Raw genomic sequence first — 20173 nt, forward strand, 5'->3', positions numbered from 1 at the left:
GGATAAGCAAACAGTTATGATGCTGAGATAACAAATGCATCTATGTTCTATTTGTTTGAATTATCTCAGATGCTCCTGGCTCCTTTCCCAAGAGGAGGATGCTTGAAGGACATCTAAAAACTTATATTATCAGCTGTTGCTTGCTGAAAAGAACAGAGGAGGAAAAATGATACCCATTATATACTTCCAGAGTACTCTGGGTGGGTCCAAGGCATCCTCTTTTAAACAAGTCTTCCCTCTTGGAGCAGAAGAGTGTCAATGGATGGAAGAAGCAAAAAGGTTAATTTAGAATTGATGTTAAGCACTTCCTAACAACAGGAGCTGATCCAAAGTGGCTCTAAAGGGGGTGCCTCAGTAACTACTGGAGTCCCCTTCCGTGGAGCTGGGGCTAGTTGAACAATCGTTGGGCATGTTAAAGTACGTTTTCCTTTTGGTTTTAGATTGGAATAGATAACTGCTAAGGTTCCTTCTAACAATAAAATTATCTGATTCTGTGAATCATACATGCTCTGTGGTGGGATGCAAATCAATGATCAGCTAGTGCTGGTCTGACTGATAGCTGAAAAAAAAATCTGCTTTCTACAACATACTTGGTATGTGATAATCTGAAATTTCTTTGAAGACCTGAAATAATGGGTGTATGTTTGGGAAAAGAGAGACCTTCAAAGAGGAACTAATATGTCTACAGTTACAAAGGTAGTTCAGAGACCCTTGCTGTACAGTACTAGAGTTATAGTTTGATACATCTCTTAAAAAATATCAGTAGGCAATGCTGCCCCTTAAGGAGGGAGATTGAGGGAATATAAAGGAAGACTTAACAAGAATATGAACCATTTTTCTTTGATTATCCCAGGACTCCTAAATGAAAAGATAAAGATCCCATAACTCTTTTCTCCTCATATTTATGAGTTTGGTCCTGATTCTCTTGCAGTGGCTTTGACTCAAAGAGAAAAAAATATAAAAAGAAACTAGAATTCACCAAGGTTATGTCTTTGGTGAGCCATTCCTTTGTGTCTCAAACAAGGGCAGTTCTGGGTGGAGCCATTCCCTTGTCAGTGGCCATCCCATTAAGTGACCTCAAGCCACATTCTATAATGCTCACTAGTATCAACATAAAGTAATCCAGTGTCAAGATTAGGGAACTAGGAAGAGGACTGGGTGTGATCTATGAGGCATGAGAACTGTGACCTCCTGGGTGAGTATGTCCATGACATCCTCTCCTCTTGTCTTTTGTCTCTGTCTCTCTGTCTGTCTCTCTCATCACATAAATATTGGTTATGTCTGGGCAACAATCAACTCCCTTATGATTTAGAAGACTTAGGGTGTTCAAAATTGGAGGGGGCACCCACACTTATTAAATCACAAATGCTTGAAGTAATGACTCAATATTCTTCTATGAACTGCTTTGCCATTTCTCTTACCAGCAAAAATATTCCCTGTAAGCATAATTATGATAGAGAAATAGAAGACATCATACCCTCAGCAGTTTTTCACATCATTCATATCAGATTGTGTTTTTTTTATTTCTTTGGGTTCTTTTTTGCAAATTCAGTGAATTAATTGCAAAGTACCCAATGGGGATCCAGCAAGAATTGATTTTTCTCTTTCACTCAAATCCTTCACTTTCTAATTCAATCCTAGTGACTATCCACTGAGACCAAAGTTTGAACTTTGCCAATGGCTAATTACAACAAAATTGCTGATGTTCCCTATCTTTCCCAGGAGGAACATATTTCAGTTTTCACAATAAATGAATTTCTTTCCCCCCCAATCTCTTTACTCAAACAGCTGTTCGTGGAGACTACTGATGTCAGTGGCAAAACCATTGAGGGACCTGTCTCTCTGGATATCATTGTGATTGATCAGAATGACAACAGGCCCATTTTTAAGGAAGGACCATACATCGGTCATGTCATGGAAGGCTCTCCTACTGGTAAGTCTTTCTGTATTATTTGTTACAGTCATGTTAGAGGAAAATGCCTTTAAAATAATGTTGGATGACTTTTTTGTGGTTTCCTACAGAATGTGTGTGTGTGTACATACATGTGTATGTGCACGCGTAAGTTTCTTTCTCCTAAATTGTCATTTGACATGGTATTGTTATTTACCTACACAACAAAATTAAATTAAGCTGAATGGTAGAATTTAATAGAGTTGCTACTGGACTTTCTCCCAGTTTCCTCTAAGAATCCCAGATAAACCTTGTTAGCCTGAAGACTAATGTGTGTTACTGACATGAGTGGGTCTTATAACACTGCACAGTCCAATAAGTCCACAGTACGTTTCATTGAAAGTTGTCTTAATGGGATTGTTTAGGGCTGTTTATTTGTTTATTTACTTCTGTCATGGAAATGCAGTCTGAAAATTTTTGTCATTAATTAAAGGTCTATTTTTAAGCATGTGTAGAAATGTCCAACTTAGTTGTTGTCACAGAATTTAGAAGAGCCCTTCCATTGTGGATCATTTCTACTAAAGGAAGTTTGGTCCAACTCATTTTACCTATATATACACACATATACATACACACACGTGTGTATATACACATGCATACATACATATAATTGTGAACATGCATGCATGTGTACATATACATGTGTGTGTGCACACACATTTTTTGAACAGGTGCTTTTGAGGACTCTGTTATCAGAATTAAACATATACCTTAAAATGCTTTCCATTAGAATTGTTAAGCAAGTAACTTGCAGCTGTACTGAAGAGCTCTCTGCTTTCTAGTAGATCTGGTCTCTCTGCCTGCATTCTTCATCCATCTATAGCTTTATCTTTCTCTAAAGTAGTTAGATTCCACTGGGGTTGGTGAAGGAGGAGGATGTGGCATTTTCAGTAAGTGTGGTTTCATATTAGACATTAAGACATCTCTGTGGTACAGTAACTACAGTATATTCCTTCCCTCAGATACTTACTAGCTGTATGACCCTGGGCAAGTCACTGAACTTCTCAGCCTCAATTTCCTCATATGCTAAGTGGGGATAATAAATAATGCTTTTCACAGAGTTGTGAGGATCAAATGAAATAGCATATATAAAGAGTTTGGCAAGCTTTCAAATGCTATGTAGATTCTAATTATAATAATTAAGCAATCAATTAACTTAAGATCACAGAATTAAATGTGGAAGGGACAACCGATTCCATTTAGTCCAACCTTTGATTTTACAGAGAGATAACTCTGTAATTGGGCAGAGGAAGGGCCCAAAGAAGGAGGAAGGAAAAATACTATTATATTCCAAGGTATGGGACAGCTAAGTGGCACAGTGGGTAGAGTGCCAGGTGTGAAGTTAGAGAGACTTCATGAGTTCATCTTCATGATCTTCATCTTCATGAGTTCAAATTTGGCCTTAGACACTTACTAGCTGTGTGATCCTAGGCAAGTCACTTGACCTGTTTGCCTCAGTTTCCACATCTGTAAAGTGAGCTGGAGAAGGAAATGGCAAACCTTTCCAGTATCTCTGCAGGGAAAAGCCTAAGGGGAGTCAGGAAGAGTCAGATATGAATGGAACAGCTAAACAACAACAACATGGTCTAGTCACTGTACTAAGCAATTCAAAAATAGCATTTCAAAGTAATCCCCTTATGTAATCCCCATCAGAAGTGCAATTTGAACCCATATCCTTTGACTACAGAGCCAGGCTTTTCACTTTAAACATACTGCCTCCTTATTAATGTTTATTATGTATAGTAGTTGGTATTTGGCTATGAAGTGAAGAGATTAAGATGAAAAATGAAATCAATTTTGCCCTCAAGAATCACATATCCATTGGGAAAACAGCATGTAAAAGCAAATGAGGATTTTAATTTTTTTCTAATATCTCCCTCAACCTACTGGATAAAGTAAGGTAGGAGAGCTTCATGTGAAGGTGCCAAGGGACTGGAGGTGGACAGTAGCAGAAAAAATTGTTTCTACAGTTCTAAGTCTATGTTTCCATGTCTGAGGGGCAAAGTAAACTAGGAATTAAAATTCAGTGGGACCCTATTCTGAGCACAGAGATAGTAGCTATGTTCTTGGAAGCTGGGAGCATGCATATGTCTGCATTGGCTATTTATGATAAGAAGGCATCCAATTTTCCTGCTAGTGCTCACTTCTTTCAATTTTAGGGAAGAATAGATTTCAAATTTAATAGCCTTACATCTGCTATATTTTCTTTCAAAAATGGAACTTTTGGCACACTGAATTTCTAAAAGCATAAAACATTTTTGTTGTTGTTTGTGTTGTTGTTAAGTCTCTAGCAAAATGCAAAGCACTTCAAAATCCTACTTATGACTGATATTATGCCATAAAAAATACATTGTTGGTTGTCTGCATGAGGCAACTGTGTCCAGACAGGCTGTATTCTTTGGCCTGAATCAGTGTTTTATTTCACTTGATTGCGTGGTAAGAATAAAAAATGGCTTAGAAAACACTTTGGCTTGAGAAATACAACATTGTATGGGTTTGTCTTAGCCAGTCAAATAATGGTTTCAGACTGTCTAGTGTTCTCTTGTCTGATTTCATCTTAGGACCCTTTGGTCAATGATGATGTCTTCAAACTCCATCTAGTGGATTAATAGTGTCATCTATACCCCCTACCGCACCCAGGGAATGTAAGGAAATTGGACAATAGTCAACACCAGAGGACAAACAGATTTTGAGTTCAGACTTTGAACTTGACATTGGATTTATGTGAAATGTAGGAAAATATGACATTCTCTCCATGCATAAATACTGCTTTATTCCTTGATAATAACATGTGCGTGCCAACCTATGTACTACCTCAAGGATAATGCAAACTCATTGAAGACCAAAAGAGTTAAGATTTTGTTTTTGTTTTCCCTAAGACCAAGTACAGTGCTTGGCACATAATAAATGATTAATGTTTGTTAACTAACAATGAGTTATGTAGGAACAGCCTCAGTGTTTAGATTTTCATATTCTAAATCAGCACACAAATTCTGAGGACACATATGAGGTTTTTGAGAATCCCCATAGTATTAGTGTTATAGTTGGGTCAGCTAGGTGTTATAGTGAATAGAGCATGGGACCTGCAGTCAGGAAGACCTGAGTTAATATCAGAAATGTACTAGTTATATGACCTTAAGCAAGTCACTTAATCTCTGTTTGACTCAGTTTCTTAAACTAAAAACAGGGATAATAACAGCACCTACCTCTCTGGGTTGTTGTAAGGATTAAATGAGAGAATATTTGTAAAGTATTTAACACAATGACTAGTTCATAGTAGGAGATATATATGCTTATTACCTTCCCCTTCCCTCTTGTAGCTACGATTGTGTTACAGATGGTGAGAATGACAATGTGAATGACTCTTTTGAATATCACCAACTATTTGTCTTCTTTTCTGGGCCTAACTCAGAAGCTGATGAGGGATGAGAATTTAAAGAGATGCCTTTTCTAAAATACCCCCATGCTAATCATGTGGTTCTTTAGATAGTCAACATAAACAGCTAAACAGCTAGTAGGGAAAGGGCTTGGGGGCCATTTTATCCTGAGCTAATCAATAGCACCTAGCAGACTGTGACTTGCTAATCGGATCAAGAAATCTATATCTCATGTTTTAGGAAACCCAGGCTGAGCAGACTGTCAGTATCTTCAAGCTTACAGCTAGTGAAGTCTCCTTTGCTACTCCCGTCCTTTCTCCAGAGGGTACCTGACTAGTTAGGAAGAGTGGGGCAAAGAGGTGCTCAAGGTTTTCAGAGGAAAATCAAGCACGTAAAACACTCCAGAAGTTCATCTCCCACAAAGAAAAATATCTTTGTCATTGTCAAGTGTATTTGAAGGTTGCCAACTCAGATCCATTCCCTGTGAAGGTTACATATATTTATCAGTATTTTCAGACAAGATACCTTTTAGAGCTGCGTGGTGCTAAACACAGAGGTATTCTTTCATCCTCATTACTGGATAAAGGGAAACCGATGAAGAAAAAAAAATGACTATTTGAACTTTAACAGTACTGCAGTGGTCCTTTTCACTTTATCTATCCATTTATTTTCCTCAAATAAATAACCAAAATGTGTGTGACACACACACTTACATATATATTTTTTTTCATTTTTAAAACTTTTCTTCTGAACTTAAGAAATGAAGCAAGCATTTCCATAACATAGTAGAACAGAAAAAAATGATTGCATGTGAAACTGTAAATCTATTACATACAACTTGCTATTCCTTTTAAATATATAATAAAGTTATCATGTAACTTTTCTTTTCTTTTTTCCTTTTTTTATCCCCCCTCCCGAGATGGACACCATTGGATAAAATTTGTGTGTGTATATGTATGTGTGTACACACACATACATATATATTTACATATACTTTTATATTCCATACACACACATATATGTACACATACTATGTATGTAAAATCATTCCATATATCTTTCGATTTATCAGATCTTTCTCTGAATGCAGATAACATCTTCTCCCATAGGTACTTTGACTTATAATAGTCAAAATGACCTAGCCCCTCAAAGTTGTCTTTAAAATGATATTGCTGTTACTGTATATGACATTCTCTTTGTTCTGCTAATTTCACTCTATTTTATACAAGTCTAGCCATATTTATTTTTTTTCTTAAATTATTGAGCTCATCATTTCTTATAGCACTGTAGTTAATATTTCATCACAATCAGCGATGAATCCCCAACTTTACCAAACTGGATCTAGAATTTTTTTTAAGTTAGAGGGAAACTTCTTCCTTGGGAAAAGGATAGTAAAGTGAACTAACGCTTATTTTACAAATGGGAAAACTGAAGCAGGGAATTAATTTGTTCTGTACGATAGTTTGGAATCAGGGAGACACATCTTTCTGAGTTCAAATCAGACTTCAGACCCTTATTAGCTGTGTGACTCTGGGCAAGTCACTTAACTCTGCCTCAGTTCATCATCTGTAAAGTGATCTGGAAAAGGAAATGGCAACCATTCTAGTACCTTTGCCAAGAAAACCCCATAAAAGGGTCAGAGTCAGACATGAATGAAATGACTCAACAATAGCAACAACCTCAGGTCCCCAGAATCACAGGATCATAGATTTAGAAGTAAAGGGGAGCTTAGAGGTCTTCTAGTTCAACGCCTTAATTTTGTAGATGTGGAAACTGAGTTTTAGAGAGGGTCAGTGACTTGCCCAAAGTCATATCGGTGAGTGAGTGGCAAACTCAGGATTGAAACCAAGGTCCTTTGGTAGGCTTCCTTCCACCATAATGTTCTGCATCTCAGTGTTGCATTACCTACTGTGAGATGTGGGACAAGAACCCAGGTTTCTACCCTCCTTAACAATGCTTGTGTCACAGTAGCAAAATCTATGATTAATTCCTAAAACTGATTATATATGTCCGTCCTGAACCTCAGGGAGTGCTTAGGGTCCCAGATGCATGAAGATGGGTGCTTGAAATTCTGATATGAGCCCAGGAGGCATAAATTCAAAACAACAACAGCAACTATGCTGTGTCTCCCTGGCAGAGACTTCCTGGGGTTTTTCACTATTGGACCATGGGCACCCTTTGGATTACATTGAACTGATGCTGCATGAATGAATGCTTTGTTCCTATTGCTTTCTATTGTCAGTTCTGAGAGTACCACATGAACCCTACCAATCCTCTCTCATCCTACTGTGGTATTACTAAAACTTGGTTTTCCCTTGATTGGAGGCAGGTACAGACAGGGAGAGCTAGCCAGGCAGGAAGGCCCATGCACCTTGTCCTCTGATGTGTGCTGTCAGTCCCATTACAGAGCCCACAGAAGGAAACAATGTTGCTGATAGATGACAGCTGAATGTGGGGTGATGGGAGGAAGATATATGATCCTGCAAATGCATGCTTGAGAGACAGAGGATATTATCTTCAGCGGTGACATTTCTGTTTGGAAAGAGGGTAGGCCCCATGGGGAAAATATTCTTATTCCCTTGAGCTGTGAAGAGGATGTGATATGCTGAAGACTGCATAGCAAGTCAGCTATGGACCTGGAATTGAATCCTAATTTGCTGCCACTATTTCAACTCTCTGTCTACCCTTATTATTACCAGATTAATCAGCACTTACATCATGCACATTAGACAAGTCTGTTCTGATCATCTGCTGTGGAGGTAAAACTCTTACTGGTTGGGTGATAGACATGTACCCTGAAGGACAGCTTTCAGAATGTATGCCATTGTTTTCAAAAGCACATTCCCTAAAGGACTGACACTGAATTGGCCGCACAGTGTATCCCAGAAGGGATGAAGGTTATTGGCTTTCTGATACCCGTTCAGCCTTCAAACCCAAGCCTCCTGTAATGTAATGCCAAGCAAAGGCAACTTCCCAGGTTCAAAATACCAGCATAGGTGCTCTCTATTTTATTCAGTGACAAACCAAGAACAGAGAAGATCAAAACATGACATCATTCAAAATACAGCATTTACTAAGTGTGATTAAATAATCTCCAAGTACTACCCCACCCCAGGACCTTCCAATCATTCAATCAATTACAAAGTCCCTGTTCTAAATACTTCTCCACCCCTAGGCTATACCTTAATTAAGTCCACCACAAAGCCCCTCTTCTCAAATGGAGATTAGTTTCCAAACATAAGGTCAAAAGTTCCCCACCCCTGGATCACAATTGAATCTACCCCAGAGTTACATCAAGTTTAAACACAGCACTTAATACCCAAATGGAGGTCTTTTCTTCATCTTGACAGGAGGCAAGTTCTCAGCAATCTTAGTTCCTGGGGAGACAAGGCTTAGCAAGGCCATAAGATACATTGCCAGTCCCTTCATGAATTCATCCTCTGTCTGTAGAACAGTCCTGGAACCCCTGAACACATTAGCAAAGCCCTCTCCCAGGATTTCTGTAAACATACAACAAGAAAATCCTTCTTCAGGGCTTCTGAACCAACAGAAAGGCTCCCAGACCCCTGCAACAACAGCACTGTCCTTCATCAGTGGACAGTATTCACTCTGTCTGCAGGACAGTCTCCAGACCCCTGCAACAACAGCACTGTCCCTCACCAGTGGACAGTATTCACTCTCTGTCTGCAGGACAGTCTCAGGGCTTCTTAGCGAACAGCCAGGTTCCAGGACTTCTTCAACAAAAGGACTGTCTTTCACCAGTGGACAAATCTGGCAAAACAAAATCAAAACAGACAGACAAAGTACCAGCAAAACAGCCATGTCTCCTCAGTCCTTGGCAGCTCAGGGGGCAGGTCTCAAAAGTCCAGGGCAATTCAAAGCGGCCACCAGCAATTCTCTTAGTCTCTCTCTCTCCACGAGGTGCTGCTTCCAAAAAGATCTTCAGCCTCTCTCTTATCTCTCCAAATCTACGTCACCAGCTCCTCCCAGTTCAGGACTTTCTTTTCACTTCAAAAAGTCCATCCCACAGGTGGGATTAACAAGCTCTGGGTTTTAACACAATCAGTTTGAAAACCAAGCCAATACAGGGGAATCTTTAATTGCCATTACTATCACACCTCCTCAGGCTCCTTTTTCAAGGAGATTTAACTTTCCTCCTCTGTCTCTTCTTGATCACTCAGTAAACATGAAGGAAGCACTTACTACATACCAGGCACTGTGTTAAATCTTGAAGGTACAAAAGAGGCAAAAGACAGTCCCTGCCTTCAAGGAACTCACAGTCTGCTGAGGGAGACATCAAATAACAACCAAATATATACAAACAAGCTATGTAAAGGATAGACAGGAAATAATTGAGAGGGAAGGCAGTAGAATTAACAGGGATTGGGGAAGGTTTCCTGTATAATGGATAGAGCCACAGGATTTGAGAGTTCAAAGAAGCCATCTGGTCCAACCCATACCAGGAAGGAATCTCTACTAAAATATATCAAACAAGGAGCCATTCGTCCTCTGCCAGCTCTACCCCTTTCATGGAGGGGGAGTTCCCCACCCCTCAAAACAGACCATTCCTCTTTGGGATTGCTCTGAGTGTTAGGAAGTGATTTACCCCATCACATCAGCACTAAACATATCTCTTTCAAACTTCTACTCTTAGATCCTGGTTGTGCTCTTGGTGTGTGCTTGGCGGGGGAGGGGTGGGAAAGGGGGAGGGAAGGAGCAGGGAGGAAGAGGCAGGGCAAGTCTCATCCCTTTGCCATCGCTCCAAATATTTGGAGACACCTTTCATATCACCCTCAAGGACTCTCTTTTCTGGGCTAAAAATCAAGGCCCTTCACTATCCTGGTTGCCTTCACTTGAATGAATTTGCTGATGAAAATATCATCACTTTACTCCTAGAGTAGTTGTAGTGGCTGTTTTCTGAAACTTCTGGGGTTCAGTGCTTAAAATGTGATGATATTTCTCAGTTTATACCTAAAAACTAATTTGATAAGGTAATGTGACTTTATGTGTCAGTGTATTCCTCAGTAACACTACAGCATTGTTCCTTGATACCCACAGTATTGTTTTTGTCTCCCTTTATGTTCTTCTCCCACACCTGTTGTCAGTGCAGTTTCTCTTTATATTCCTTGCTCATAGGAATTTTCAGCATTAGCTACTTTATCTTAAATGACCACAACTCATTCTTTTCTCTTATACTACAGGCTTTATACTGTAGCCTAAACGAGGAGGTCCATGAGATACAGATTTTCAGATAAACAAATGCTTCTAAGTGCCATCTAATTCTTTTAATTTCTCATTTGACATTGCTGTTGACTTATCTGAGGAATATTTCACAAGATCTATTTTTTCCACTAAATAATTGTTGAGATGGAGAAAACAAGTGAACTTGATATTAGTCACATACTGACTAAGGGAACGGCCACCTAGTTTTACATTCTGGAAGCCATAGTGCATAGAAGCCAATGTGAAAAAGTCTGTAAGACTTCTAAGAAAGTCCTATATATGGGACTGCAAAATTGTGGGTCTCTTTCTAAAGTATGTCAGTCAATGCCTTCAAGATGTTTTTGGAACAGCAGAAAGAAGCTATACACCTAGAAAGAGCAGGTTGTGATAAGTACTAAATTAGGTCATTCATTCATGAAGAAAGTGAAAGGAAAGAAAGACAATAAGCATTTATACAGTGCCTACTACACATCATACTTTTTTTTAATAATTTCTAATTTATTTTTTCTAATAATTTCTAAATAATATTTAAAGCCCTGAAAAGTAGGTGCTCTTATTATTCCCATTATATAATGGAGGCAACTGAGGCAAACAGAAATTAAGTGACTTACCAATTACACAGTAATTTCCTGAGGCAGGATTTGAACTCGTCTTCCTTATTTTAGATCCAGAATTCCATCCACTACATCACCAGCTGCCTGCTTGCTCAATAAACAAGACTTCTGACTCTGATTCATTTAATCAAGTGTTCTTATTTAACAAAGGTAACTCCTTTTAAATGACTGGTATATTCAGGGTAGCTTCCTTTTCTATTAGGATCATAGTAAATACCTGGCATATTGTGTCCACTTTTTTTTTTTTTTTTGCTTTTTGGAGGGCAATTGGGGTTAAGTGACTTGCCCAAAGTCACACAGCTAGTAAGTGTGTCAAGTGTCTGAGGCTGTATTTGAACTCAGGTACTCCTGACTCCAGGGCTGGTGCTCTAATCACTGTGCCACCTAGCCACCCGCACTTATTTTTTTTAAGCAATTAGGGTTAAGTAACTTACTCAAGGTTACACAGCCAGTTATTTTTGTGTGGGTGCCTAGTATCTGAGGCCGGAACTAATCCCACGTCTCCCGATGCTGGGGCCAGCACTCTTACTCACTGTGCCACCTGGCCACCCCTCCCCACTTATTTTTTTAATACATTCTTCATAGATCCAGATTTTTAAGGTATTCAGAGGCTATTTAATCTGTTCCTTCATTATTATTTTTTTTATCAGTTTTTTTCTCAAGTAATTATATAAATATTATGGTACATAGCATTTAATTTTATATCTTATTTGGTGGAACATTTCCTATCATTACCATGTTGATCATAGCCATTGTAATGTTAAATTCAATCCCATGTTTACCTAGAATGCACCCATGATGTTTGGAAGCAGCTTACTTCTATAGAACAAAGTGGTTTTCGTTGATCTCATCTCCCTGGACAAACTTCTCTATTGACTTCTCAGTAATTTCTTGCAGTTGTGTTATGTGACTGGAGCTATCTTCTAATAGATATTGAAGTGTCTATGATACATCGATAATAATACTAATATTGTCTATATCAAATCTAGTTAAGTTCCTCTCTCAATACTCGAGTGAATCCAACATAGTAAATTCAGATTTAGTTTAATATAACAAAAGATTCCTTATTGTATCAGTGTAGGTGATACACTCCATTGATATAAATTTAAACCCCTTCATATCTTAGTAGGGGCAGCTAGGTGATCTAGTGAATATGCTACCAGGTCTGGCATCAGGAATATCTGAGTTCAAATCCAGCCTCAAACACTTGCTGGCTTTGTGACTGTAGTTTATTCATCTGTAAAATGAATGGAAAAGGAAATGGCAAAGCCCTCCAGTATCTTTGCCAAGAAAACTCCAAATGGAGTCACAAAGAGTCAGACACAACTGAAAAATGACTGAACAATAATAACATACCTTAGTATATGGTCTTTATGAATAACTGTAGTGAATAAATTGATTCTTTCACCAACTTCTTAGTGAGTCTCCCCACAATTAGTGAAGTTGATTTTGAATAGTAGGTACATATTTTATTACTAAGTCCATACTTGAAAATTTTCCACTTAGTAGAATATATTTCACACTAGCATGATCTTCAAGAAACCAGGATCAACTCTTATGCTGCACTAAATCATCTGAGTATAAATTTAGCAGAGGAAAATCCCCATCTACATATACCATTTTAAACAGTTTTTAAAATTCTTTAAAAAGATTCTCCCCCAGAAAAAATATCACTAATATATTCAGTTTCTATGCATGCTTAAAACCTGATTTACAGAAACTCAATTTATACTCAATTTTTATAGAACAATGACAAATTATCTTTTTCATCAGTAAAATGGGCATAACCAATGAACTTAGCTGCCAAAGTTATTGTGAAGAATGCAATTCACAAGCTGGTAAGCATAATGCAAATGGGAACAAACAGAATCAATCCTAAATACTCAGTTCCTCTAGAGCAACAGCAATTGTTTATTTGTCTTTTGTATGCTATAGCTCCTAGCAATGGGGCCCTATATACCATTTAGGTCCTTACAACAAGTTTATGAAATTGAAATAAACACATTGGGCACCTCTGGTGAGGGCACCTATATGGAATTCTGCTGCCATCGCATTTGTAAAATAAGCTAGAAATTGGAGTTTCTAGAAACATGGATATATATTCTATGGCACTATTTCCATAGCTCATCCTCCTTCTTAAATGAAAGGCTATTTTAAAAATCACCCTTCTGAGGATTTTATATAAGTTGTTCCAAACAAATGCCTATGTGACTGACACTCTAGCATTCTTAGCCTCTTGAAATAACACTTTACTCTTCATGATTGGCTAGTGGGGCTTCTGAGTCGAGAACACTTACAGAAACCTTGAAATGACATAACATTCTTATTTTAAGGAGTAGAAAAACCTGCAATTTAACCTAGTAAATACTTAACGGAAGGCTCTCTATTCATGGTCCAATTCAAACCATTTATCAAATCTTGGTGAGATGATGGTTATGCTTCAGAAGGTGGCTGTCTTTTTTGAATGTGTTCTCTATATTTGAAAGGAATATTTCATCACTAAAGTATCGTAGACATATCGAGTCACAGCATGTCAAGTTTTAACCTAGCTTTGGGGAATGGAGTGGGCAATTGGCTTAGAGTAAAGGAGACCTAGGTTTGAATCCTGTCTCCATCACTTTCTAACTGTGTAAAAATTGGCAATTGATTGAGTCATAGGATCTCAGAGTCGGTAGGGTCCTCAGCTGCTCTTTAGTCCATCTAATGTCTAAAGAAGAAACCACTCTACAACCATCTTAACAAGCGGTCATCTAACCCCACTTAATCAAAAACATTTGGAAAGGTGGAAAAGGCAGAAGCTCTGGAGGGCTTTAAAAGCCAGATGAAGGTTTTATATCTGAGGCGATTGGGAGGCACTAGATTAGATTAAGTGGGGGTGGTGGGTAGGGTGTGTATGACATGGTCAGCATTATACTTTTGAAAGATCAGTTTGACATCTGAGGGAAGGACAGACTAGAGAAGGGAGAGACTTGAGGCAGGAAGACCACCAGCTATAGTCTGATGACACTGTCTAGATGTGAGTAATGAGTTGTTCAATAGAAAATTCTGTGCAAAATTTAACATGCTATATAAATGTGAAATACTATTAATTACATTAGTAATAGCAAATAATTAAATGATCAGTTGAGTGATATAAATGGTATAGAAATTCTAAAAAGGGAGGGAATTGGTCATTGTGACTGGAGTGGTCAGGGAAATCTTTTTTTTTTTTTTTTGCCTTTTGAAGGGCAATTGGGGTTAAGTAACTTGCCCAAGGTTACACGGCTAGTTTATTTTTGTGTGGGTATTAAGTGTCTTAGGCTGGAACCAAACTTGGGTCCTCCTGACTCAGGGGCTGGCGCTTTACTCACTGTGCCACCTGGCCGCCCAAAAATAAGAACAGAGCCTCATTTCTTTCTTTTTTTTTCTTCAGGTAAATCTTTAAGGTGGGGATGGATGAACCTTAAAAATGGATAGGATTGGGGCAGCCAGGTAGCACAGAGAGCAAGAGCACCAGCTCCAGTGTCAGGATGACCTGGATAGCGAATCCTGGGCTCAGACACTTAGCACCACACCCAGAAATAACTGGCCCTGTAACCTTCAATAAGTTACTTAACCCCAATTGCTTAGGGGCAGCCAGGCGGCTCAGTGAGTAAGAGCACGGGCTCCAGTGTTGGGATGACCTGGAGATCTAATCCCTGGCTCAGACACTCAGCACCACACCCAGAAATAACTGGCCGTGTCACCTTGAGCAAGTTACTTAACCCTGATTGCTTAAAAAAAAAATGGATAGGACTAGGGAAGTCAAAGTAAGGGAGTAAGGCTTTCTAGGTGGAAAAATTAGCACAATGAAGGGTTTCAACAGGGGAGTTTGTGGGGATTATTTCAGGGACAAAGAAGAAAGTATCCAATATAAAGCAGAGGCTTTATAGTTGGGGAATAGTGAAGTTTTAAGAGAGGCCATGAAAAGCTAGAATTGGGAAGGGCTTGCAGAGCAGATTAAGGAACTTGAGCAATAGAAGGTCATTGAAGGTCTCTGAATAGAGGAGCACCATGCCTTAGAAACAATGACTTGTCAGTATATATAGGATGGATTGGAGAAGGAATACTAGTGGCAAGAGATTGGTTAGGAGGTTCTTCAAACATGATGCAATGCCTTCTTAGTGTTCCTCCCTTGAGAGAGAATGAAAAGCATGATTAATACAGTCATCCATGTATTAATGTATCCAGTATCCAGTAATGTATCCATGAATACAGTCAAGATAATAGGATCATAGTTTGGAATGGGAAGGAACCAAAGAAATCATCAACCCTCATACCTCTTTATTTTACAAATAAGGAAACTAATTAAATTAAATTTCTTTGATTAAATTTCTAGTTTAAGTTTAAATTTCTTGTTGAAACTTCACACAGGAAGTTAGAAATGGAAATGTAGTTTGATTCAGTTTTTCTGATTTCAAACCCAGTGCTTTTTGTACTAACCTACTTTGATGGGTTATTTTAAGGATCACATGAATTTATTTGTTTAAAAAAGTTAAAAGTGCTTAGCACAGTGCCTGACACATAATAGGCATTGAATAAATGCTTATTCCTTCCCCTTTCTCTAACCACATGCCTCAAGAAACTTGGATTTTACCCTAAACTTCAATGCTTACAAGCTACATGAATTTAAAGTCACTTAACTTCATACAAAATTCCAGAAATAGATCTTAAGGATTAAGGTTATATTTTTATTATGGCTTCCAACTGAAATAAAGAGTATCTGAAAAGATAGGTAGATAATTATTGGATAAGAATAAGGTATCTGAGAATGCAATTTGGATTTCTGAACCATGGTTTAAAATATAGGAATAATGAGCTCCTGGTCATTGGTCAATGAGCTCTTGTAGTTCATCACTCTCTCCCTAGAAATATGAGTGTTTTAGTTTCCATAGTGTCTTGAAATTAGGAAGTTGACATTGACAAGAAGGAAAAAAAAGGATCAGAGAAGAAACTACCCAAATGTTTCTGTCATAAAACTACCAGCTAATTGGAGGTATTACATAGAAAGAATATCAATGACTTGAATAAATGTATGAACTACTTAAGTAATGATTCAGATCAAATCATCAAGTATTCATTAAACACCTTCTATGAGTCTGGCATTGTGTTAAGTACTAAGGTTACAAAGAAAGGAAAAAAAACAAAATAGCCTCGTTCTTCAAGGAGCTCACAATCTAGCAGGGGAGAGAATGTGTGAACTACTATATACAATCAAGTTATATACAGATTAATTAGAGATAAATCACAGAAGAAAGGCTAGCATTATGGGGTATCTGGAAAGGCTCCTTATAAAAAGGTGATATTTTAGCTGGTACTTGAAAGAAGTCAGTGAACATAGGGATGCAAGGAGACAGAGATGAGAAGAGAGGAAATGAGTGAATAAGTGAGTGAATTCATAAGCATTTCTGAATTCACCCATTTTGTGCCAGGCACTGTACTAGGACCTGTTAATTATCTGACAAATGTCCCTGCCCTCAAGGAGCTACTTTTCCAATAGAAAGACACAATGCATAGAAAGGAATTGTGGCCAGGGAAGATAATTGGGATTTTGTTGTTGCTGTTTTAAATAGCTGGTGAGTCACAGAAATGGTGAACAGAGTAATAGGGAAGTCCTTTGCTATGCCCTTTTTAATGGTAGAATTAACTTGTTTACTGTTCCCAGAGGAGGTACTGAGGAATATACTTTAGAGGAAGGTGGATGGCAAGACATCCCCCATTATCCAGGGTGGATGGTTATGAAACATATTATGTCCAGTTAAAGTGAGTTTGTACGAAATAATCAAGATCTGCCCCAGAAAAGAGTTTTAAGTTAAGTAGATTAATTCATGCGAGGTGAAAGAAAGTCATGGAAACAAAAGAGTTTTCTTACATCCAAAAGCCTAATTCAACATCATAAATGGTCTAAGACTTTTGTTGTTATTCTGTCTTGTTTGGTTCTTTGTGATCCCATTTGGGGTTTTCTTGGTAGAGATGCTAAAGTGGTTTCCTATTTCCTTTTCCAGCTCATTTTACAGATTAAGGAACTGAGACAAACAGGGTAAAGTGACTTGTCCAGGGTCACATAGCTAGTAAAAGTGTGAGGCTGGATTTGAACTCAGAAAGATGAGTCTTCTTGAGTACAGGCTTTGCACTCTACTGCATTATGTAACTATGGAAGACACTGACTTATTAAAAAAATTGACACAGGGGAAGCAAAATGGCATTGGGGTATTATGATTTGAAACATGAAGAAATCTAGGAACATCAGGAAAGAAACATAGTAAAAAGCATTTGAATGAGTATCAATGGAAGGAAAAACAGAAATGATATTGTTGTGGGAATATATTGTAAATCACCTAGACAGCATGAAGAAATGGGGAATTCAGGAAATAGATCACACACCTTGTACAGAGGCATGATATAGGCCCTATGACAGACTTCAATTATGAAGCCATCTGCTTGTACTCTCTTCCTCTACTAAAAGCAAAATAGTTGATAAATTCTTGGCTTGCCTTAATGATCATTTATTTCTTCAATAGTTGAAGAAAGCATTGAGGAGGGCTGCTATTCTAGATATAACTTGGACGTAAAAGGCAAATATTAATCAAGGTATGAATAATGAAAATTTGGAATGATAGTCCCATCACCACCTAAATGCTTGTTATAAAGATAAGCAATGGATAAAATTAGGCATTGTTTGATGTGGACTATATAATTTTAGAGAGGTTCAGGAGGGAAAATAGGTAGGACCACATGATGCAATATTCTATAAATGAAGTTGACCAAAAGAAATTCTCAAGAATGAAACACACTCAAGGGCAAATAATTTCTACTTAATTCATTTATTAAACTCATACTATATGCAGTTAGACCATCAAATTATTAAAGCAAAGATAAAAATCAATAATAAATTAGAAAAAAGAATAAAAATAAATCAGGATAGGCTTGGTACTATCAAGTTAAATTTAATATACACTTAAAAACAAGCTGTATGCAATACAGATTCACAGTTACAAACACAATACTCTTATTTTCTTTGTAAATTGAAATGTTCGTGTTTGTTATATTCATAATCAAAATCAAAATTAAAAATAGAAAAGAAAGGAAAGAAGAAAGTGGAGTATACAATTGTGGCAACTTATTTCAACCATCTTCTGTAGGTAACAAATAGGAAACAGATGAAATAACAAATATTGGCTTCATAGGTTCTCATCACATTGCAGTAGAATAAGTTAACGATTTAGAATTGTGAGACAGAGGTCCAAATGCAAATTTTGCTATGTACTACCTTTGTGAACCTAGTCAAGTGACTTTTAATACTGTCTCATCTGAAAGACTAAAGGCTTAGTCTAGTTAAATTGTAGGGTGCCTTCATGTCCTATGTCTATGACTCTAAAATTATTAATAGAAGTAGTAATAATAATAGCTAACCTTTATGTAATGTTTACTATGTACTAGGCAATGTGCTCAGCACTCTTGAAAAATTATCCCCTTTGATACTGACAATAACCCCGGGATATATTTACTGTCATTATCCTCATTTTACAGTTGAGGAAATGGAGGCAAACGAATTTAGTGACTTGCTTAGGTTTACACACCTAGTAAGTTTCTGAGGCTGGATTTGAAAGAAAAAAAAAAAACATTAAGAGGCCATGATATTCAAGATACTATGGTAAGTGTTGGGTTACAAAGAAAGACAAAACTCAGTCCCTGATCATAAGGAGTTCACATTGCAATGGCAGAGACAAATACATAATTAGGCTTATCTGTCATTAACAAAGGAACTCTCCTAGATGTTTTTGTTATTACAATCACAAAGCTGCTTTTTGGATAATTTTTGGTTGATTTTCATCATTTGAGAAGAAATGGGTCAAATATTTATTGAGACTTTTGGATTTCATGAATTCACTCATTGAGGTATAAGGGTATATTAAAATAAAATAAAAAATCCACATGTTCATCTGAGGTCAGTTACTTAATTGCAATTTGATTTTTTTGAAGCTTCCATTAAGGGCTTCTTAATGAATATTTGTTGGATTACCTGTCATGTGTTCCAAAGAGTTAAAATTCAAATAACATAATGAGGGGGTATTGTTAGCAAAACCCATTAACAGCAGCACTGTGTTTTCCATTATGCACAATAGCACAGAGACATTAAATTCCAGCTGTGGAGCCCTAAAGCAAAGCTAATAGAAGATCTCACTAAATAATTATTTTAAATTAGAAGAAAAAAAACTGAGTAAAGTAAAACTTCACTAAGGCATCCTATATCCACCAGTTCTAATGAGTATGTGTGTGTGTGTGTGTGTGTGTGTGCATGAGTGTGTAAGAGAGAATTGAATGGAAAGGCCTTTGTGCTAAATGGCTACTCAGTACAACTTCATGATGGAGTATTGTTATTCTCAGAGGCATGGATTGTTGAGTTAAACAGTGACTTGTGGGTATAGTGTGAGTGTTCCTTGCAAGGTTATTCAGGGAAAAAATTGTATGCAAGTAGGGAAGTATACATATACGTATATCAGGGGGAAGCCAAATTTCCTCTTGACTTTCAGTAAGAAAAACCAGAATCCTCATGATTTCATGGCCTTTGTTGATTTATTCCAATGATTCCCAGTCATTGTAATCAGTAACATAGTTGTAAAAATGCAGGACCATAAAAGAGTATCATTATATTCACTCCCCATGAATGCACACACAATATCAGCCATTAATTCCCAACCAATTCAGACACCTATCCATATAGTCCTCACAATTCCAACTATTTGCAAAACACAAGTAAATTATCTGTCATCCTTTATGAGTGAGTAATTCCCAGAAAGGCAATGCCAAAATTACTTTTTCTTTTTTGTGTGTTATACTGAATTTTTAAAAATTTTGTTAAAACATTTCTACAATTATATTTTAATCTTGTTCTTCATTTTTTTTAGTAACAAGTATTTTTGTATTTCTTTAAGTTAAATTTTGTTTATTTTTAGCTTGTACCATTCATTTCATAAGATTTCAAGTGA

General features: G+C 37.4%; 1 protein-coding gene across 3 annotated transcripts in view; it reads left to right on the forward strand.

The window, feature by feature from the left end:
- The window catches only part of CDH13 (cadherin 13), a 1699366-nt gene that overhangs the window by 1153107 nt on the left and 526086 nt on the right, over positions 1-20173 (forward strand). For all 3 annotated transcript variants that reach the window (XM_069072248.1, XM_069072247.1, XM_069072246.1), the window contains one exon: positions 1789-1933. In XM_069072248.1, coding sequence (XP_068928349.1) covers positions 1789-1933 — 145 coding nt within the window. The remainder of the gene's footprint in view (positions 1-1788; positions 1934-20173) is intronic.

Source organism: Petaurus breviceps, unplaced genomic scaffold (assembly GCF_028583685.1).
Source record: "Petaurus breviceps papuanus isolate PSGF00001 unplaced genomic scaffold, PetGlider_PUasm1.0 90845, whole genome shotgun sequence".
In the NCBI taxonomy this organism is placed as follows: Eukaryota; Metazoa; Chordata; class Mammalia; order Diprotodontia; family Petauridae; genus Petaurus; species Petaurus breviceps.